The sequence below is a fragment of the Cornus florida genome, unplaced genomic scaffold (genome assembly GCF_030987335.1).
Source record: "Cornus florida cultivar Cherokee Brave unplaced genomic scaffold, ASM3098733v1 CherokeeBrave_3.0.0_Hap2_Chr02, whole genome shotgun sequence".
In the NCBI taxonomy this organism is placed as follows: Eukaryota; Viridiplantae; Streptophyta; class Magnoliopsida; order Cornales; family Cornaceae; genus Cornus; species Cornus florida.
Genome location: NW_026775572.1, coordinates 44,308,546 through 44,332,284, shown reverse-complemented (window position 1 = coordinate 44,332,284; position 23,739 = coordinate 44,308,546). Strand labels below are relative to the sequence as shown.

The 23,739-nt window shown below is 32.9% G+C and overlaps 2 protein-coding genes across 2 annotated transcripts; one reads left to right on the top strand and one right to left on the bottom strand.

Annotated features, from left to right (window-relative positions):
• Positions 1-2,713: 2,713 nt before the first annotated feature.
• On the bottom strand, positions 2,714-12,190 carry LOC132294828 (uncharacterized). The gene is made up of 5 exons (XM_059792829.1): positions 11,602-12,190; positions 9,548-9,647; positions 9,329-9,464; positions 3,089-3,184; positions 2,714-2,991 (listed from the first exon to the last, which is right to left on the bottom strand). The coding sequence occupies exons 1-5, from the start codon at positions 11,996-11,998 to the stop codon at positions 2,854-2,856; spliced, it is 867 nt and encodes a 288-aa protein (XP_059648812.1). The 5' UTR covers positions 11,999-12,190; the 3' UTR covers positions 2,714-2,853.
• A 6,942-nt stretch (positions 12,191-19,132) lies between these two features.
• LOC132296147 (uncharacterized) lies at positions 19,133-21,337 on the top strand. The gene is made up of 2 exons (XM_059794376.1): positions 19,133-19,219; positions 20,753-21,337. The coding sequence occupies exons 1-2, from the start codon at positions 19,133-19,135 to the stop codon at positions 21,335-21,337; spliced, it is 672 nt and encodes a 223-aa protein (XP_059650359.1).
• The last annotated feature ends 2,402 nt before the right edge of the window (positions 21,338-23,739 follow it).

The following is a 23,739-nucleotide window of genomic DNA, read 5'->3' as shown; positions in this document are numbered from 1 at the left end:
CAACTGTTGAATTTGCAGGTGTAAGTTCCATTTCTTCTGTTTACTCCACCGCACAAGGTCTCTTTTACACCTTTTAATTTTTCCTTCAAACAAAATTGCGAGGTACCATACCCTTCAAATTGCCAAGCCTTTTCAACAACGGAAGCACATTCCTCATCCTGAACCCACCTCGCGTCAAACATGAAACTTTTCCTCTTCGAGCCTTTTTTTAAAAACAAATCTAACAAGATAATTGCATGGTCAGACCCAACAACATGGAGGTGTTGAACAACAGCCGTTGAAAATTGAATTCGCCAATCCACAGTAGCTAGAATCCGATCCAACATTTCCATTACATTCGCCTCCGCATCCTTATTGTTACACCATGTAAAAGGATAACCCGACGTAGTTCAGAGAAGTGTCTATTTAAGTAATTTTAACTTCTAATTATATTTTATTATTATTATATAAATAATATTGAGAGGTATTTTTGTATATTTATCTATCCCTCCAACAAGTAATCCTTATTTATTATTTTCACGCTTTTAAAATTACGAAGGGTTATCTCATCAGCCCTTAATAAATCAATAATGTCGGCCTATGCATACTTGGTAGCCATGGTTTGTCTTCACACTACCGACTTCTCTTGTTGCCATGAAATGATTGGAGAGGTTTTCTCATATTCACAAGTCAATTAATAAACAAAGGATACACCTAAAAGTAATAAGTATAGTAGTAACAATTTTCACATGTACTGATGTAACATGACAATTGATATTCCTAACATTTGACTTGCACTACTTAGGAATTACTGTTGAACCATTTTAAAAGTATTCCTATTTTAAAATTTTGTTTTTAAATGTGTTTAGTAGTAAGAAATAAATAAATAAATAAGAGTTTAAAACGGTTGAGATTTTTATAACTTTTAAAACTGAGTGCTTAATAGAAATTTTATATTTTTTGAAACTATTTTTTTTCTTGTACAATTTTATCTGTCTTACTATTTTCAAACATAAGCAATTCCATTCAAAGACATTATTGTGAAACCAATATTTAGTAGTGTTTCTAAACAATATTGTTACTAAAAACAATTTTATGACAACCTTACTAATTAAAAAACACAGTTTTCATTAAAACAACAGCGCATCCATCAACTATTCATAGTTCATATTACATTTTGGAATCACCGAAACCTAGATTGTGTCGTATTTCCGCATTTACATCGACCAAACATCACCTAAACCTCGTATTTCCACACCTCCATAAACGAAACGTTAATGACTAATTTTTCCACGGTCAAAGTAGTCTAATGACATCTAGTGATACAAGTCTCAAGTCCTTAGATGGCTTTAACAAATAAAAAAATCAGCCGACACCGTTGTTTTTCAGTAGTGAAAAAATTATTATATAAATCGAGATTATACAAGTACTAGTCAATCATAATTCTAACATATAAAAAATTTGAGATTATATAATATTGATCAATCACAATTTAACATTTAAAAAATTTGAGATTATATAGTACTAGTCAATCACAATTCAACATACAGAAAAAATGGAAAAATTATACGTAGGTAAAGTTAGGAGCCCTAAATAACAAATCGATCAGTTTTTAAAATTAATTTTCTATTTTGGTTGGATTAAGCAAAATAATTACAAATACATCAATATTTATTGCTTTGGTCCAAAATATCCTCATACGCATATTTCAAAATATCAAAATATCTTTCTTAAAATTATATAATTTTAATATAATAAAATAAATAATTAAAAATTAGTTTGACTAACGAATAGTAATTCTTTATTACTCATATTCATCGTGGACCAACCACCAAAGTCGAGCGCACCACCCACCTTGTAGGTTTTCTAAGTCCTCTCTCTCTCTCTCTCTCTCTCTCTTTCTATTCACACACATATATAAATATAAATATATAATCATTTTTGTTCACAAGTTTTAGATCTATGACTATTTAGGCTTTAGAAGTATGTTGTAACTTATGAAATTAGGGTTGTCGTAGAGGGTTATCAATTTGGCATCTAAAATTTTTTTGATTGAAGAAGAAAACAAACAACAACTAGAGATCTCTAAACAATCAAAAAAAGGCAAATGGATATTCCAATACTTCATATTACCCTATGAGGAAGGAAAAAGAAAGAGTAATGATTTGTTGCACCGAATGTTTCTGATTGATTATTTATGCATAATACATGTAAGTGGAAAGCCCCACTTATTTATTTATGCGATTTGTTGTAATGAATTGTCAGACCTATTTATTTTAATGAGTCCATTTATGCATAAATAAAGAAGTAGAACCCTCTACTTACATGTACCATGCATAAATAATCAATCAGTGCAACAATTCGGTGCAAGTATCATTACTCTTTTTTTTTTCTGTTTTTTTTTTTATTTTTATTTGTACATCAAATCGATTTGATCCAGGACTACGTAAAAAATTCTCGTAAGGTTACCTACATGAAAGTTTCTAGTTGTAGAAGCTCGTCCCGCAATTTAGAGGCACTTGGAAATTTTCGTCTTCTACCGATGCACTTGGAAATAGTCCCCATCTTTCCAATGACTTGGTCAACCTGAAAATGGCTCAATCGCTCATAACGTGAGGACCGTTACCCATGAGGTAGAGTTGACACTCGCATTATTCTCTCTTTTCCAGTTGTTTTACAGTCAGATGAGATCGAGATCAGTATCAATTGTTAATGGCAAACATGAAGGCTGGTGTTTAGAAATTGGATTGTATTTATTACTAAAATATTGTAATTTACCCTATTAAACCCAAAAAAAAAAAAACTATATTAGGGTGCTAAATACATCAATTTTGGCTTTGACAACACAAATTCTCGTACAATTTAGTCCGCGCTTCATTTTAAGTCCTCTTTGTCTTCAAGGGACCGTTTGCGTGCTCTCAGATTCTGCTTCAGGCTTTCTGGTAGAGGAGGTGTCCTCCCTCGACGAAACAAAACCGCAAGAGCCCTCATTTTATGACAAATATCAAATACCTGCAGAGGAAATAGGGGTTTTTTTTCTTTTCATATAAAAGTTTTAGAAAGCATCAAGTAATGAGGCAAGCTTGAAGACACACTATGTTTTTCTTACCGAGGAGGCTTCCAACTCTGCAACACCTTCACAACCTTGACCTCCTCCCTCAAGTAGGTCGCAATATTTTGCAGCTTCGTTCTCATCTTCAAACACCTGTAACAAGAAAAGTGTTTCCAACTAAGAATCCAGCAGCGAAAACAAAAATATAGCATTAATATGCCTATTTTCAAATATTTAGACATTCCAGGAAGTTGAGTTTGAATATGTAAAAACGTATTAACAGGATTGTGCCCAGTTTCCATAGACAAACATTCAAAAGAAGAGTGCAAAAATATCATGTTTTCTCAGCCTTGACCTAATGCATATACAGACGTTTCAATAGCACGAGGCAACGTTTACAGTTCCATTGTTTCTGATGCCTTGACCTAACAAAGAGGTTAGCAAAATATCGTGTTTGCTCAGCCTTCTGCATTCTTGAGCTTCCCATTGTGTTAATAATCTAATGTTATGTACAAAGCTGTCATTGTAAATGAGGCCACTGCAGGAAATAACATCCATCAACACAAAGTGACAGCGAATATTTGAAGTCGTGGGCTCTTTAAACTAATCCCAACCATTAGTTCCTGATAGAAATTAATCCGCCCAAGTTCACAAACAAAAAATATGCCAAAAGAAAAATATGATGGAAATCACACATACACTAACTTTTATTAAAGGGTTAAACCCCCTCATAATATACAAAATGTGCATCTCAAAAAACACCCCCACATTTTTCAAGTTGAGCAAATAAGGACAATTCTTCAATTTGGTCAAAATTAAACTAAGAAATTACTAAAACACCCTTATAATATAATATATAAGAAAAACATATAGAATATTATCTCTCGTGGGATGATATAGTTTTTCCCCATTTTTATTGGACAAAAATAACATCAATAAAACATGCCACATCATTAAAAATTGTGGGCATCTATGTAATTTCAAAAACTATCCTTTCCACTTCTTTTAGGATCCGTGTTTTTGTCCACCGCACCATCATAACCTGCCCATTAGAATCAGTAATAGAAAAAAAAACTCACATTTAAATACTGTGAATTTGAAGCAAGAAAGACCAAGAAAACGACTTTTCTGGTAGTGGAACAAAAGGCAAGGCAAGGAATTGATAAGGATAAATTAATTTGGTTTTGGAAGTCAGTGGCCGCAGCACCACCATCCCATCCCATCCCATCTCATCCCCATAACCGCCACCGCCATCTCCACCCACAACCACAAGCAGCGCCACAACCCCCACGCCCACAACCACCACCATCTCCCAATCTAGTCAATTCCGACTGCGAACAACAGTGAGAGGCCTTGGCGGTGAGGACACGTTTTACCGCATCATTGCCAAGTGATCGATAGTGCAACAAATAGAAGTTCTAGATTAAACCATGCATGGTCATCAAACTATAGGATTGAAAACAAAGTGATATACACATACATATTATCAATAGATTCAATGGTAATTTACTTACACAAATATACATATATAGATATATATATATACCGTATATATATATATCATGAATAGTTGTGGATCTAAAGGATGGAATATCAAGTGTAATAATTAAATTGGATCTGTGAAACTACAGAGGAAGTCCTTGTGTTCTGTGCAGTGATTTTTATGGAGTAATAATCTCTGGTTTTAAAACGGTCTCTGGTTCGTCCTTGGATCATCCTATTAGGTTCAGCCGCGAAGAGGAGGTGATGTCGCTAACCAATGTTTATGCATAAGCACGTCACAAAGTAAAGATGGGGATGATTTTCACTTGTGTACTTTCAGATGCTTTGTTGAAGCACTGATACTTGACTTTAGAGAAATGCAGTCGCCGGAAAAAATGGGGGCAGTGGACTCATACACACATATATATATTATATAATATTAAAAAAAAATTCTTTGCTTACATAATCAGTGGGCATTTTGGGGTTTTTATAAAAAAATTGGTCAAAATTGACTACCAAGGGGCAATTTGCTCAAAAAATGAATAATATAGGGAGATATATACACTTTTTTTCTAATAGGGTTGTTTTTTTGCACATATTTTATATAGCGAGGGGTTTTTTTGCACTTAACCCTTTATTAAAAGATTAGAGAAGATTACAACACTCAACGGATTACCAAGAGTTATTCCACACTCACTCGCTTGAAGAAGACGCACTCTCTTCAAAAGGTATACACTCACTCTTACCCCACAATAATTTCTCTCCTCTCTCTTTACTTCACTCTATTTCTTCATTTGGCTCTTCACATACTTTTCTTCACTGCCATACACCTGTATTTATAGACGAGCTCTTACCAACAGTACAATTAACCAAGACCACCCTTGAAGCAACCTTAGCCAACAGGCAACAGATCATTAAATGCACTGTAAATACAAAGCTTTTTATTCTTTGTATTTCACTCTGACACCTTACTTTCTCGTTCAAAGTATGCAGTTACTTCCTCTGCACAAATACACCATTCATTGCTTACACATTCAATTAATACACATCCTGTAATACCCCTAATTTTAAAAGGATAGTTATGGTATTTTTAATTAAGTATTATGTTGCATTTTTAGTTATTTAATTATTTATTTGTGTGATATTTGAATTAATTGACTTTTTATTTGTTTAATTGAATACATGGACTTAATTGTCATTATTTGAATTGGTTGCATTAATTACATTATTGGATTTAACTTGTTTGATGGTGTGTCTTTAAGTGGTTTTTATAATTGTCTAATTATGTAATTAAGTTAAATAAGGTTTTTTTTTAATTACGTTATTTACTTACAGTCTTTTGGAAGTCACGTATGTAGAGCCGTAGATTATAACTTAGGTGCCGTAGATTATAACTTTATAACTTAGGTTTTGTTCTATGGGCCGACTAGGATTTAATTAGGGTTTTACTCTAATTATACATGGATTGGGGTTCTGTTTTAGCATATATATAGAATAGAAGGGTCTGCTAGGGTTAGCAAAACTCTTTTCACGTCCCTGGGATATTGAGAGAAAACAGAGTAAGGTTGTGAGAAGAACAGAGAGGGTACCGTCGGGGTTTCAGCTGTGGATCACCGGACGGACCTAAGAGAAAGGAAGGTGGAACAGTAGGAGGTTGAGTTGACAGTAGACAGACGTCGTCGGAAAAGCTTAGAAGGACGGTGACAAGGTTTTGGTTACAAAACTGTACAGGCAAATTCTATTCTGTCTTTCTCCCTTTGGCCTGTGTTCAGTGCATCATTAGATGATCTCTAGGATCTTAATTGGATATTAATTGAATATTACATGCTTAACAAATGATAAATTACTCGTCTGTATGTATTTAACTTAAATTGAAGTGGTTTCTGAAAGTTGAACTATATTGCCTTTTGTTAAAACGTAATTAAATCGGCAATGGTTATTATGGTTCTTTTTGATACAAATTGGTTGGAATGAATAACGGATATTATTGGATGCATATTAGACTCCTAAAGTCAACATAAATGAAGAACAGAGGGGTTGGAGTCAGCCGGAAACAATGCAGACGAAGCAAGAAGGAGCAGCGCTCTCAGAGAGGGGGAGAGAATCGGCTCCAGGAGTTGGGAGCCGGCTCCCCTCTTCACAGAGCCGGCTCCAAGGTTATGGGATCCGGCTCTAGGCTGGTTAGAGCCTGCTCCATGGTTTTAAGAGCAGGCTCTGTGATCTTGTGGTGTACTGGAGCTTGGTTGCGCACTGTTTGGTTCAAATTGGGTTGTTCAGAGTTGTGTTTGGGGCTATTGGGATGGTTTTAAACATTATTTCATGGAGTATTAAAGCCCTAGGATGCATTAATTTATTTATATGCTAATGTTTTTAAAAAAAAATAGGAAAGTCTAAGACAAGTCGTAGGCTGTTCATGGACGTAACGGATAGAAAGGATTTAATTGCTCAAACTGTGTTTAGCAATTAAATGGATTGAAACATGGATTCCAAACATTATACCATGCTATATTAGAGCCACATTTAAGAAACTAATGTCTTTGTGCTCATGGATTTAACCGTAGGAAAGTATTTAACGATGCAGACTGTTAACGAATGGAAGGAGTTTAATTGCCTAATTTAATTTTAGCAATTTAGCGGAATCTATAGTTGATTATAAATCTTATTTTGGTTGCATGCTAGGGTTATATATTTATTAAGTTTGATCTATGCATACCTTGGATGTTAATGGTTGAAAAACTAAATTCTTTTCTGCAATACATGGATTTAAGCTTGGGATTTTAATTGCTGTAATATTAAGCACTACTCTGCAATTATTTGAATTATGGTTTAGACTTAAATTGCTGAACTACTACTTAGGTTCTGTCAATCTTATGGTTGTTGGACTGGAGTTAACTGAAGAATTAATTATATATTTTCTGTCAATTAATTGGATAGATGCTGGATTTTAAATTGGCAAACAATTAAACTTGGTCTCATTAATTACATTGTTATTATTATGGATATTTAGTTGATGAACTATTTCAAATCTGTATTTATCAACTATGTAGATTAGATGGACTTTATTTGATGTAATGCTTAAAATGTTGCATCATTTACGGATCATTTGCATGGTATGCACCGGTATGGGACGGTGGCATACGGAGGGATAGATTAGGTCACAACGTTAATTCCTACCCATTCATACATACGGAATGGATTAACTAAAACAGTTAAATCCTACATAGTTTCATGTCCTGTCAACTAAAACAGTTGAACGACATATTGGATGGTTGTTTATATTTTTGTAATAGGAATGATAGGGATTTAATTAAAACATTTAAATCCTAATTATGTGTCGTGTCTGGACGACGAACAGTTGACCGACACAACATATTATTTGAAGGGAATTTATATACATATAATTTATGTTAGTCTGTGCGGCTGAACAAGCCGAACGACTAACTGGATTTTTTATAGATGGATAGGATCGGACTTTAAATATATATTTATGATACCGCGGTATGAGCTTGAGTCTCATGATCGTCGGTTAGGAAGTGTATATGCAGTAGGATGCGTAGCTGGCTATGCTGGTTGAGGTATACCCTGTTAGGCTTAGGTAGTCCTGCCCACTCAGGTGCGTTTTGCATATTGCCTTCTATTCAGGTTGAGACCCTCGTCATAGTCCAGTGAGAGTCCTGTAGTGTGGACATATATCTATTTACGGACTATATAGTTATGGTTGGGACATCTAGGATGTATCTGCGTATTGGGTCTCTATTTGGATTGTAGTTAGGATAGAACTTGTTCGTGGGCTTGACCCACTATTATTTTTCAGGTAATGGACGGTTCCAAGTCTTAGAGCGTGTTCGTGCTGAGCAGAGACAGCTACTTATTCCACCGACGACGTAGGAGGTTTCTTCATGGTTTAGCATTGGACTTCTTTTTGGTTGTTTTTTTTCCAGTGTTGGTTTTTATTAGGGGTCCACCAAATGGATTCCCGAGTTATATTAAAAATGGAGAAGTTGGATGTATCAGAATAATTTTTTTATTTATAAAATTTTATTCTGAGGTTTTAGTTTTGGATTATCTTCTTATTTTCTTTTCAGCAGTTTTATTTATTCCTGTTTATTTTAATTGTATTCTGTGTTCATTTATTGCTAATTGGTTTGATATCCTCGGGTAATCGAGCATAGGCCTGGCCAACCCGCATCCGGAAATCCGGGGGTATCACACAACCTCACTGCCATTGACCAAATATTGACTCACCATTCACCAGCACTCTATCACTAAGCCAATAAATTTGAGCCACCTCAACAGTCATTTTATTGCTCCAATAGATGACAAATTAGTAATTTTCAAATGCTATAAGCAATCTTAAAGGACACAAGCTATTTCCATGGGACAATCAATCCCAAAGTACGCTCAACCTAAATTAATTCAACTTTTTTTAGCCTTTGCATTACCAAAATGTCCCAAAGTATACTCAACCTTTCAGAAACTTAATTTAACTTTTTTGAGCCTTTCATTACCAAAATCCTTTTAAACATTTTTTCTTAATCTAGTGCCATTGTAATCTTAAATTCAAGGACCATCAAACACACAAACAGATGAGCAATTGACATTCACACCAACATTCAACTTTTTCCCTCTATTAAGATAATATTTGACTAAAAACTAATGAATTTTGAAACAACATTTCGACTCAAGGCTTATGTCTCAATCGTTTGGAGGTCCTAGGACCCTCCCTCAGACACCATAAAAAATATCATCTCAACACAACAGACAATGGAATATAATACGCAAGCAATTAAAGCAAGAGTACATTTAAGAACTTACAAGGACTCCCTCCCTGACATCCTCAACAAGCATCTGAAACTTTGTGCTAGTCCCCGACTGCTTGGCCTGATTTCCAATTCCAGATCTCCACTTCCCTCCTTTGGAAAACAATAACCCAAGCTCTCTTTCAACTTCACTGTCATGAAGAACATTCTATGAGCTTGGGTCATGTCTAATGTAACAATTACTCAAGAGAAACAAAATAAAAACAACATGAACCTGCGATTTCTTCGAGTTTTCATTGTGCATAATTGGTTTTCCCTTTGTGTTAGTACATATACAGGCTTTGGAGACTCTCTCCACGGGTTAGCCTCTAGCACTGAACAAGAAGAGAAAACAAGTATGTATTAGGCCTTGTCGAAAGAGAATGAACATGACATCCTGCAGCCAATGAGCACCCGGAAATTTTTAAAGATAATAGTTCACTAAAATATGTGAAATATACAGATTCCACCATGGAATTTACACAAACAATAACACACAGAAAGCATAGAAAAGAGAGGGCGAAAGTGAAGATTTTGCCAAAAAAGGAACAGAATCAACAGGAAAGACCGAGTGCTTAAGAGGCAACAATAGATACGTCTGAGTAATACTTCGTCATGTATTTGCATACTTGTTCCAACATTTATGCACATACTGTTGTCAAAACTTACAGATGTGAAACAGTGAAGGCTAGAGATTTACCAAGAAAATATTGCTGAAGGTGGTAAAAGGAAGCATTTTAGGATAAGGCCTGGACAACATCTTGACAAAAAGAAACGTGAAACCGACCATCTAACGAGTTGATTTCAGGACATAAAGGCCACAGCCATGAATCAGACACTCGTGCTCAAATTTTGGTCTATGAACCAGGACAGATTTATTTAGAGGTGGTAAAAGGCTAGATTTATGAATTCAATATTGTAAATGTACCAGATAACCTACTCATGCACAAATTTTGGTTACCAAAAACTGCTTTACTTTGCAGCCCTTTTATTGTGCTTCTAAGCAACAGGAACAAGCTGGGGGGTTGCCTCATCTTCAGGAGGAACATGCAATCAGTGTAATTGATTTATTTATTTATATATTTATTTTGGTGGATAAGAACATACATTAGAAATAATTAATCTTTTTTCTAAATACTGCAGATTTGTACTCTATATTAGTTTAATTAAAAATCCTTTTGCATAAAACAATTTAGAGGTTCAAACTTCTTCCTACTAATGTTTTAACATAAAGTCCATACATCTCTCCGGACAAAGGGATAGTTACAAATGGATTGCTTCACAAATCTATATTTTGGACGTGATTTTTAAGAAAGTGATAAGAAAAAAGAAATGACTTATTTCATAGAGTGATTAAAGCAACCTTTTCGGTCAGATAATTGGGTTCCTGTACGCACGTTAGCAAGTAATGATTAGTTTCTCAAAAGGCAATGAGTTTAAAATCACATTTTCTTAATGCCAGAACAAATGCCATTAACTATTAGCAACTCTTAAAGATGTTGGACAATAAACAAATTAGGGAAAAAGGCCACTAATTGGATGTAACTAAAATGGGATATGGACTGAGTGTCAATTGCAACCTACTCATGAGACAGACAGAAGAAATAAAAATAAATTTAAAAAATCGCAATTTTCAATAGTAAGACAGTATGAAGAGCAATCTTGGAATAATTTCCTAATAAACAGGAACATCCCCTTGCATCAATTATTTTTGCCAAAATAACTAGGGTGCATCGTTCACAGACATCCTAGAGACAAGCCTAACACTAGACACTCGTTTACATAAGTGGCTGCTCTCGTACTCAAACCCGCGCACTCAAAATTGTCAGCCACCCTTGTCAACCCTAGCCTGAGCTTTTATCATCGAACCAAGTAATAACCCTTTTTCCCCAAATGTAGGACTTCTCAAAATCAAAATAGCTTCATCCAAAGGCTTAATTAGCTTAGACAACAACTAATAACATCTAAGAACCTCAATATATTCTGAACTTGCATAGCAAATCTACACATTAACATAACTACATAAAGCATTATGAATCAAATGAGTAAAGCAAATAGTACAGGAACAACTACGAACCATCAATCAAAAGCTAAAAGCTTAAAAAAATTGACACAATTCCAAGAAACAAAAAAGGGAATCAAACAATACCACTACAAAAAGCACTATGAACCAAATGAGTAAAGCAAATGCTACCAGAACAAATACAAGCTCAAGCAAACCATCAATCAAAAGCCAAAGGCACAGAAATGGACGCAATTCCAAGAAACAAAAAGGAAATCAAACAATACCATCGTAGCTGCTGCTAGCAAATGATTGCTGGAGGTGTCTACGCATATCGTAAGCGCGGGACGAGACTCGCTTGACGAACTCATCCGAAGTGCCCGGAATCGTCCCGTCCAAGCGAAGTGCCCTCTCCAAATCCTCTTTCCTGTAGTCCTCGCCCTCACCCTCTCCATCTCCTTCTTGTTCTCCGGACACTCCTCGGGAGGCCGATTTGCAAGAGAATTCAGCGAGCCTCCTCCTGGGAGATTCAGGGGAGTAGGGGAGGCTAACGAAGGAGGAGAGAGAAGAGGGACGGTGGCGTATTAGGTGAGAGGAGACGGAGATTCGGCGACGGCGGTGGTGGCGGAGGGGATTACTGGGAGGGAGAACGAGAGAAGGCGAGACCGATGAGAGAGAATCCATTGAGAGGTGTTAAGTATGTCTTTGATATGATGGTGAAGGACAGAGCTATATTTCAATTATATATATATATATATATATTTTTATGTAGTTGGTGTGAGATAGAGAAATTGGAGATGGTGTGTGCGTGAAGGACTGAAAGAAGGAAGAGAGGTTGGAAGGAAGGAGAAGGAAATGGAGTTGCCTTTGTGAATCTCAGTTTACGCCGATATTTTTTCTTCGCCCCATGTGGGCCACGAGGAACTGAATCTGTAGAAGCGGACGAGTCACGAGTCAAACTCGGTGCCTCACAAATTGGAAGACTATTACTACGTATTAAAAATATTTTTGTTTTTGGAAAATTTAAAAATATACTCCTAACTCTTCGATACTAAGCGGGTGTTTGGAGTGCTTCTCTAAAAGTACTTTTATTTTAAAAAATTGCGGCGTAAAGTGTTTGGTGAAAAAAAAAAATTCTTAAAGATAATAGAGGTTAGGTTTAAAAAGCACGTTTACTTGAAGTTAAGAATCGTAGCTTTTAAAACTGTCTTACGGGTAGAGGTACGTGTTTTTATTAATACGATTTTATCCCTTTTAGGCTTCTAAAAACAAATAGTAAACAATGCGTGGGACTCTATAACAAACAAAGATCCTAATTTATTTTGGACTCTGTAATAAATAAAATATGTGATATTTAAAAAATATATAAACAAAATATGTGATCCTAGTTTATTTTGGACTCTGTAATAAACAAATAGAAAACAATGCGTGGACTTTGTAATAAACAAAATATGTGATATTTAAAAAATAAAAAAAAATACAAGTTCGTCTTTATAAATCATTCAACTCAATGAAATTTTATAATATTTAATATTAGGGAATTATCATATGTTTAATGTAATGGTAATATAGTAAAATTAGTAATAAAAGTGCTTTAAATAATATTATTACCAAACAATTTTAAAAGTGCTTCAAGTATAAAAAAGTGTTTTATACAATATAACAACTCCTACTTAACTACATTTTACTGACAGCACTTTTATAACAACTCTATTATTAAAAGCGCTTTTAACATTCTAACAGCAATCCCAAACTGGCTCAGTGTACTCATTTTTATTCTTATTCTTCCCAAAGTAAGTACTACATATTTCATTTGAAAAATGAATGTAGTAATTTTATTATTATTATTATTATTTGTAATGTTAATAATTTATTATTATTATTATTGTTTTGTTTTATTATTTATTTATTTATTTTTTGTGGTGGCAAAGGGCAATAGTCCTTTATTACCCAACATTTGACGGAAGGAAGCACACAAATTCCAGCTTTAAGTTTGTTTGAACTTATTCGTTGATCCCAAAATTGAGTTTGATTTTTATTAGAAGCTTATAACTTGAAACCACGTCTTCACTGCCATAGTCAGCGCCAATAGGAGCTTAATTAGACGTTCAAATTGTTTATGGAATACATGCTGTTTTTTATTAAATTTTTATTTTTAATCCTAACTATTCTATTTCAATCTCAACAAACTCAAGACCAATACTGTTTATCTGGATTGTTCTTTACCAGAGTCCTTGAATCACTTTCAGCCTCTGCTTAGATTCCATTGAATCACTTTTTGGAGAGATGTCCTTAGACTCATAGCCTCTGTCATTTTAAGATCAGAACAAGGTACATTCAATAAAATTAGATATGCAACCAACTTTATGTCCCCAACTCCCATGGTACAATATTAATACCAGTACGAACCATTTTCAGCCTTTAGATGAGAATTTAAATAAAAGAGAATTTAAATGGTTAATAAATTCATCAATTTGATCGAGTCTCCTTAAAATTTCAATACCGGATGAAATTCGTTTCTAAAGCCACTGGTCTGTAACTAGCAAGTAGCAACATACCATCATCGAAAACGAAGGAGAGATCATATCAATGGAGCATGCAATCTACACAAGGAAGTATAGATATTGCCTCAAAAAAGAGGAGAAGAAATGGCAGCTAGAGAACTGTCTCCTATAACCTATATCCACGACCTTGTCAATATTCGAAACGCTCTCCAACGTTGCTGGGTAGGTCGCATATGACCTGGGATCGTCAAAAATGACGAGGCATCTGGCACCCTGATCTAAAGTCCTGGCCTGCAAACTTCTTATCGAGGATCATCTGAGACAATTTATTCTCAACATGGTCTACAGGTGTTGGAGTTATGTTTCAAATTGATTTTATTAATTTATATTTGTGAAGACTTTAAGTATTTTATAAACGCTAAACTTAAAAGTTCTTCACCTGATACATTTAATCTACTTTAGTTAATATGTTATTTATGAACCTAATGAATATATGTTCATTAATACCAAGTTAATTACATTCCCACTTCTACTAGTATAAATAATAGCCGAATTCTACAATACATACACTCTCAATATAATTAAGAGAGAAAAAAAGATTTTTTCAAGATTTGAAAAAGTGTTTTCAAACTAGTGAGTTTGAGTGTGTGAGTTTCATACTTTCTGTTGATCGGACGGAGATAAATACCCAGGTTCATGAAGAAGAAGTACAACCTTCATGAACACACAGATTTGATATCTGAGCTTAGTTGAATCTATGAGATAGTGCTGTCATTTGTCTTCCGTTGCACGTGGGAGAGACTTCAAGAAGCTATTATGCGTCTCTAAATCTCAATACTCACCGTTTTAATATATCGGTTCCAATAACGGGTCAGCCAAATAAGCAACGTCGACCATCGAGAAAGGCTCGATCAACCTGCAAAGATCCAGATCCAATAGTGTGTCGTACTGGGAAGAGAGATGCATAGGGTCTTTCTCTAGTTGGGGAATTGACAAACACTATTTTTTTTTTTCGGAAGGTACAAACACTAATTTTGCGTGAGGTCTAATTTGTTTAAGCATATAATTTGTCCAACAAATTAAAAAGGATAATGTTTAACTACTCACTGGTGAGTAGGGTGAAGTTACTTACCCCTATATGGTCCAATAATAAAATAACAAATCACATTTAAAATAAAATAATCTACACCTAAAAACATTATATACAATTTATTCAATGATTGATCAGAGAAAGTAAAAAAAGGTATAAATTATTTTATTATTAAAGGTGATGTGTTAGTTTGTTATTAGATCACGTAGGAGTGGGTAACTTCACCTTACTCACTGATAAGTGGTTAAACATTATTTAATTAAAAATATATTTTTATATTCAAAAAGCACAAGTGAAGTAGATAGTTGTTGTGATTGGAAGGCATAGTTTTTAGTTGTAAAACATAGCATTCATTTTTTTTCTGTACAACAATCATGCCATCAACCTAAAGATCTCAACTTCTTTTTACCTAATCATTGTAAAGTCAGCCTTTAACTAATCATTGTAAGGTCAACATGAATTGAACTTAGTGATTTATATATAGGAAATAACCCAAAAAATAAATAAATAAATAAATAAAAAACACACAAACAGTACTACCAAAAAAGTAAAAAATAACTCCATAAATTATATCCGGTTACAAATCAAACTCTCAATTATACAACTATTGGAACACATTTTTTGTTCAAAATTATCAAAATATCCCCGCTTATTAATTTATATAAAAGTTATAAAATATAAGAAATGTACAATACTCAGAATACCTTTCAACGACTATCTTGCAACTAATAACCAATAGTTTTAGAGGGTTTTTTATTTTATTTTTTTTTGCAATTTTACCTAATAATAACAAACAATATCAATAATAATAATATTATTATCATTATTCTTAATATTAATAATAACTAATAATTCTAATATTATTATTATAATAACAATAATAATAATAATAATTTAAAAATAACAAAAATAAATTGTTTGATTAGTTGCTTGATGGATTCATATGCCTATAAACAGTTTTTGCAAGCTCATAAATTATTAAAAAAATATTGCAAGCAATAATAATAATAGTAAATACTAGTAGTAGTGGTAATAATAATTATTAAATTGGAACCCTGCAAATTAACAATAAAAATAATAATAACTAATAATAATAATAACAATAACAATACTAGTGATAGTAGTAATAATAATAATAATTTAAAATAATAACAAAAATAAATTGATGGATTAGTTGTTTAATGTATATCTATATACCTACAAATAGTTTATGGAAGCTCATAAATTATTAAAAAATAATTCAAATAATAATAATAATAATACTAATAAGATCTAAAATAATAGTAGTGGTGGTGGTGGTGATGATAGTAATAATAATAATAATAATTTAAAAAAATAACAAAAAGAAATTGCAAATGTGAAAAAAAAATCCTTCAGATGTTCACTTTATATGTTAATGTATATATTCACACAAACAAACAATCTCTCACTTAAATTAAAAACATGATCAACCATTAGGGACTTAACTGCGTGGTGAAAACGACCTTGTATCGAGATATTGTGCCACGCTGGTGACACGCGAGCGCTGAGAAGGATTTTGCGCCTGTTTGGCACATACATAGAGTTGAATCTAGAATCTTCCACACTTCTAAAACATTTGTAAAGATTAAAGAAAATTTTACAAGTGTAGAGAATTATAGAGATTTTTAAATTCTACACTTCTAAGACATTTGTAGTAATACATAAGATTAAAGAAGATTTTACAAGTGTAGAGAATTATAGAGATTTGTAAATTCTACACTTCTAAAACATTTGTAGTGATACGATTAAAGAAGATTTTACAAGCATATGCAATTATAAAGATTTGTAAATATCTATGATATTTTAGTGGAATAACAACGCTTATATAAAGGGTGATAGGCTCATTTCTATGCAACTAGAATATGTGTTATCTAACACATAGTTATTATATTGAGAGCATTTTTGAAATTTTAATAAATAAATATGATTGAGGTAGTGTTATGTATTAGTATTGATATTAATAAATAGTAATACATAAGATTAAAGAACAATTTTTTGGTATAACTTATGTTTGGATAGTAATGCAATTTTGTTGTCCATCATGTAAGCTACCGCTTATATTAAGGGTGATTGCAAAGCCCATTCAAACATTGCTATGGAAAAATAATCTCACATTAAGCTTGTTGTAATGCAATTTTTTTGACGTTTCTTTCTGAACAAAATCATCATTTGGCAAGAATAGTGAATTATGTAAACAATAAAAAAAGAAACATGTTTGGTTTGCACAAAGTAATAAAGATCCAATTCACTATTCTAATTTTTTTAAAGCCTTTAAGTAGAAAAAAAAATTAAAAAATGAGCACATTCTAAAAAAAATAATATTATATTTATTGCCTTATTTATAAGCTATCAATCATTGTATATCTGTGGTTTTTTTTTTTCCCTCCTGTCCAACAACATATATTTATGGTTTTTGATTTGGTCAATCTCTAAGGTTTCAATCATAATAAGAAAGAGATAATCAGGCATTATTAAGAGATGGAAAGTGGGAGTGAGTGATTGGCCAAAATACCTAGGGTTTTTTATTGTGGGAAAGTAAGCATCCAACACCGTTAGAATTATAAAGGTTAATTTTCTGAAAAGAACCAAAAACAAGAAAAAAAAAAGGAGGACATTGAATCCTTTATTGTGCAGCGTCCGTTGCCGAGAGTGAAACAAGAACTTGGAGAAAACGGATCGTGAATACAAAGAGAGAATAAAGAATAAGTTTAAAAGGTTTAGGAGAGATATAAAAAAAATGTATATAATTTTGGAATAAGATGAAATATATTCCTTGTATTTTAGTTGGGAACAGATGGAAACAAAAATTTTTTTTTTTCCATAAAATGGAGGCTTTTGAGAACATGTTTTCAAAATTAAAATTAAAATTACCAAATTTGGTTATGAGACTTATTTTATCGCACTATTTAATGAATATAAAATTCAATTAGTTTATATAAAAATTTTGTAATTAATTAATCCATTTTTTCCATCTAAATTCCTATTTGTTATATGCATTTTTTAGTAGATAGTAAATCACATATTTTTAATAGACTTTTTAATTTTACACCTTATATTATTATTATTATTATTATTTTTTCCTAGTTGATGGTACTCACACACACATCTTTTCAAAGATTTGAACTCCTCATCTTCCCTTGGGAGGTAAGAGATCGATACCGTTAGCCAGCGTTAGGCCACTAACCCGTTTGTATCCATATTCTTATTTCTAAGATATATCTATATGATAGTTAATCACATATTTATTTTTTAAAAATAATTAATCATATATTTACTTTATATGAAATATTATTTTCTCTAAATTTCACAATATTAACAATTTTGATTTATTTTATGTCTTTTTTAAATAAAATTGTCTTGTGGTCTTTTTACCTGTAGTATATGAACAGATGGCATGGAATCAGGAACCGAGTCAGCAACCAATTTTCTAGCCTCTAAGCAGCAACCTTTTTTCTTTTCTTTTTTCCCTTTAACAAAAAAAAAAAAAAAATTATTTTTTATTTTATTTATTTTTTATTATTATTATTTTTTCTCTCTCTCATTGGCTTGGAGCTTTTGTTGCTGCTTAGAGGCTAGAAAATTGGTTGCTGATTTTTTCTGCTCACATTTCTCTTGTGGGCCCACATGATTGGTTAGCTCGTGAAAGTAGTATCTTGTTTTTTAATTTAGTCGTTTAATATAGTATTTATCATTGAATGTGTTGGAATAAACTCTTTCATTACTAATTATGCATAGAGGGTTCATACTATAAATTAACTTCGTAATATTATCATTCTCTTAATGGTCTATCTAATTGGTTCATAAGAATAATAGATCACTTGAAATAGCCTATTGGAGCCAAGAAGAGAATGGGTCTAATAAATCCTCACTCCTAACCCAATAAATCCATACTCCTAGTCTAAGTTTGAAAGTTAAGCAAGAGAGTGAAGAAAGTAAGTGGAGAGTAAGGAGAGGCAGTTGCACCGATAGTTTAATGAATTAGTTTTCCTCTTTGACCTCAAAGTTCTAGACAAACTTCTTACCTCGAAAGAAAAAATAATAATAATAAAAAATAAAAAAAATAATTGGAGAGTAGGGAGTGATATTTATATGTTAGGAACTATATATATATATATATATGTTATAAGGGATCACATCCCTATATCTCTAGGTTTCTTACTTTTTCTTTAAGGTTCCTACAATCCTAAGCTTAGAGAATTTAATATGGGTTTTAGGAGTGACACTCTTGAGGTTATAGAGATCAACGAGAAGAAGGAGCTTCCAAAGAAGAGCTTAGAGAATTCAATAGAGGTTTCATTTGGATTTAGGACTCTACTACGTCTCTTATAGGCTCAATATACTTATATATAACTATATATATATATATATTGTAAAATAGTTCACATTGTTATCATATTCTTGAAAATTTGAACTTTACAAGAACACTCGGTAGCAAGTTGATGACTATATTGGTCTGAGTTTACCTTTGCATCCTTTTACTTCACCAGGTGTAGACAACACACAATTCTACCAGCTTAATGATTTATCACTCGCTAAAAATTGCATTGATCAGTTTTATTATACAATTTTTGCCAACTTAGTTATGTATATTTAATACTATTCAAATCATAAAATGGTAATTTTTAATTTTTTAAATTTTTTATGCTAATCAAATATACAATGAAAAAATTACTTTCATTTCGGCTCCATTTGTTTGTGCATAAATTATTTTCAAAAAATAATTTTTGTGTTTTTGGAGTTTGATTGTCATAAAATATTTATGAAGAAAAAAAAAATTAAACCTAACAAGGAATAAAAATAATTAAAAAAAAATGGAATATGAAGGAAAACAATTTACAAGGATAGAGGGACTGGCAAAATGGTAATCTTTCTATGGTATTTATTTTTTTCCTAAAATTCTATGCTATTTATTTATATACTATTTATAGTCTAGGTGTTTGATGATAAATACTCATAATTAAATTATTTTTTAATTTATTTACTAAAAAAATATTTTTATTTTTAATTTTACAATAATATCCTTTTAATAAAATGTTAGGATATATATATATATCAACTTTGTAAAAGAAATAGTGTAATTACTTTTATAAAAAATAAAATTAACTGATTAAAAAGAATTACTTAAAATATTTAATCTTATTCATTTAAAATTTATTAAAATTAACTCATGAAAAAGAGTTACCTAACATATTCATTTATTTAAATTAATTTAAAAATTTTAGACCTTAAACGGATTCAGGTCATAAACAGATTGACACAATTAACCCGTTTAATTAATCGTGTCGTATTTGGATTGAAGAGTTCAACCTGACCTGTAATACTCGTTTATGATAAAGTCAATGATGATTCACTTGTCAAAAATAACGGTCTTAGTACTAATGATAATATGGAAAAAGAGCAAGAAGATTACTAATCCAAACGGTCAAAAAATCCCATGATATATGCAAAGCCGTTGGAAACAAACTTGGCAATTTGTTATGCCATATCTAAAGGATCACCTATTTATAGAATTAAATAAAGCTTTTTTCTAGGAGATTTTTTTGTATATTACGGACCTCTTTATTGTATAAATTGACATGTCCATACACCTTGCTCGACAATGAAAAAGAGTGAATAAAATTCATTTTTCTATTTATTGCTTTTTCTCATTATTTCTCTATATTTCCTTACAATTTCTTTATGGTATCAGAGCCAATGGCAAGCCTCACTTCTGAAAACAATTCCCATGATGAACCAAAACTCACAATATAAATCTTCCATCAATGTTCTAGCCATGTTTCTATAAAATTAAGTTCTTCTAACTTTCTTGTCTGGAAATCGCAGGTCTTGCCCTTGATTAAAAGTCTTGGGATAGCTCACCATCTTATAGATGATGTACCAGCCAAAGAAATGATCGAAGAAGATGGAAAGAAAGTTTCAAATTCGCAATACATGCAATGGCTCCATAATGACGGACTACTTGTTTCATGGCTCCTGGGCATCCTGACTGAGGACACCCACAGCATGATCATGGGGAGTGAAACATCAAAGCAAATATGGAATAGCTTGGAAGAGCAATTACTTCCAAACACCATAGAACAAGAAGAGAATTTGAAGGATTCCTTGGCTTGCTTGAAGAAAGGATCCTTATCCATTACAGAATATATTAAAAAATTCAAAGCTATATGTGACAACTTTGCATCGATCAACAAGCCGATTCCCGAAACCGAAAAAGTCTTCAAATTGGCTCGCGGGCTTGGTCCTAAATACCAAGATTTTCGAATGGTAATGCTTTCAAAGCCACCATATCCTTCATTTACTCAATTTGTTCTCTCTTTACAAAATCATGAGCAAATGATAACTGAACAACGTGAAGAAGAGAAGCGAATTGTAGATCATGCACAAGCCTTCTTTGGACAAAGAGGGTGAGGAAGAAACAACAGAGGGGGACGTTTTAATCACAGAGGGAGAGGGTTCGCTCAAGCATATCGATCAAACAACCAGAACTTTTATCCCTCTCAAAACTATTCAGGAAATCAAGGCAATGGCAAATCAAACAATGGTTGGAAAAACTTCGTTGGTAATGGACGAAGCAACACCAACAAATAAGATGAAGAAGAAGTCAAATGCCAAATATGTGGAAGAACCAACCATACTGCCATTAAATGCTTTTACAGGTATGACTATGCTCAACAAGAAGATGAGATGCCTAAAAGTTTTGCGGCTCTATCTCTACAAGAAACTGACCCAAGTTTCTATGTGGATTCTGGAGCAACAACACATATGACAAATGATGTTGGTAAGCTTTCTTCAGTACATACTTATAATGGACATGATGCTATTTATGTAGGAAATGGAAATAAATTATCCATCTCACACACTGGTAATGCCTCTTTAAAAACCCCTTATGGAAATTTAAATTTAAAAAATGTCCTTGTAGTTCCTAAGCTTAAGAAAAATCTACTATCTATTAGTCAATTTACTGAAGATAATCCTTGTAGTATTGAATTCAATGCTAATGGTTTTGTGATAAAGGATCAAAGTCAAAGGACACTAGCGAAGGGGCATAAAAGAGGACAATTATATGCTCTTGAAGAAGCAAAATTGGAAGCACTTGCAGCAGTCAAATCTCCTTCAGCTTCTTCGGATTTGTGGCATCAACGAATGGGGCACCCCTATTCAAAATTTTTACAAGTTCTCAATAAAAAGGACGTGCTAAGCATTTCTAGTTGGCTAAATAAACATTTTATTTGTACTAGTTGTCAATTAGGAAAGCGCTGCAAACTTTCATTTCATGATAGTAATAAGTTGTGCCAATTTCCTTTAGAAAAAATACATTGTGATTTATGGGGGCTAGCTCCTATTTCTTCTATTCAAAATTTTCGCTATTATGTTATTTTTATTGATGATTGCACTGGATATACTTGGTTATATCCTCTTAAACACAATTCTAATTTTTATGAAAGTTTCTTAAAATTTCAAAAACTTGTTGAGAATCAATTTGATAGGAAAATCAAAAATTTTCAAAGTGATGGAGGGGGTGAGTTCACTTCCACACTATTCACTAACCATCTTGCTCTTTGTGGTATAGCTCAACAATTGTCATGTTCAGGCACACCTAAACAAAATGGAATTGCGGAAAGAAATCATGGACATATTGTGGAAACTGGTCTCACCATGATTTTTCATGCAAATCTACCACTAAGGTTTTGGGTAGATGCCTTTCTTATAGCAACATATTTAATAAACCGTCTCCCATCATCTTCTCTAAATATGGAGACACCATATTTTAAATTGTTCAGCAGACATCCCGATTATAGTATTTTAAAGGTCCTTGGCTGTAAATGTTTTCCTTATTTAAGGCACCAAAATCAAAATAAATTTTCTAAAAGAACCTTTCCATGTGTCTTTATTGGATATAGTCCTCTTCACAAAGGATACAAATGCATTGATCCTTTAACAAATAAAGTTTATATATCTAGACATGTGGTTTTTGATGAACAAATATTTCCGTATTCTCACAAAGTTTCAAGTGGTGATATTCCACAGCTTGTAGTGACAAATTTTCCAGATCAAGAAGAGTGGTTTTCTAAGTCAAGCAATCATCATTCTCATCAAAACTTGGCTAACGAAAACACGCAAGCTAACAACTCATGCGGTACCCAAGTTGATTGTTGCAATGAGCTAGATGACAACACCTCAATTGATCCAGTTAGTCACAATTTGGGACAAAATGACCTTCATAGCTCACACCTTGAAGTCTCTCAAGATGACGACAACAATGTTTCTCATGGAATACGAGACTCATCTACAGCTCCCTCTATTATAGATCAAAATGTAACTCATCTTCAAACTTCTCGTCCAACTCGTGTGCGCTAACCACCAGCTTATTTGAAGGATTATATATACCCCACCACTAGCTCGTCCAGTCGTAAAGACGTTGCTCTCCTTACTAATCTTGCTCAAGAACCGAAGTCTCTTAAAACTGCTATTAAATCACCATATTGGTTTGCTACGATGCAAGAAGAGCTTTTAGCCCTTTATTCCAACAACACTTGGCGTCTTGTTCCTCGACCTTCCAACACCAATATCATTGATTCTAAATGGGTCTACTGCATTAAATACAAGGAAGATTGCTCGATCGATCGATACAAGGCATGATTTGTTGCAAGGGGTTTCACTCAAGTTCCCGGGCTAGACTATGACGAAACTTTTAGCCCTGTAGTTAAACCCACAACCACTCGCATCATCCTTTCTCTAACAGTTGTCTCACGTTGGACCATCAAACAACTTGACGTCAAAAATGCTTTCTTACATTGTTTCCTCAAAGA

Excerpts from the sequence above, each read along its gene's own strand:
- LOC132296147 (XM_059794376.1), top strand. The coding sequence starts at position 19,133 with ATGGGTTTTAGGAGTGACACTCTTGAGGTTATAGAGATCAACGAGAAG. Across the intron at positions 19,220-20,752 it reads GCTTAGAGAATTCAATAGAG|GTCTTGCCCTTGATTAAAAG; the intron begins GTTTCATTTGGA and ends TGGAAATCGCAG.
- LOC132294828 (XM_059792829.1), bottom strand. The coding sequence starts at position 11,998 with ATGGATTCTCTCTCATCGGTCTCGCCTTCTCTCGTTCTCCCTCCCAGT. Across the intron at positions 9,465-9,547 it reads AAAACTCGAAGAAATCGCAG|TGAAGTTGAAAGAGAGCTTG; the intron begins GTTCATGTTGTT and ends TCTTCATGACAG. Across the intron at positions 2,992-3,088 it reads CAGAGTTGGAAGCCTCCTCG|GTATTTGATATTTGTCATAA; the intron begins GTAAGAAAAACA and ends TTTCCTCTGCAG.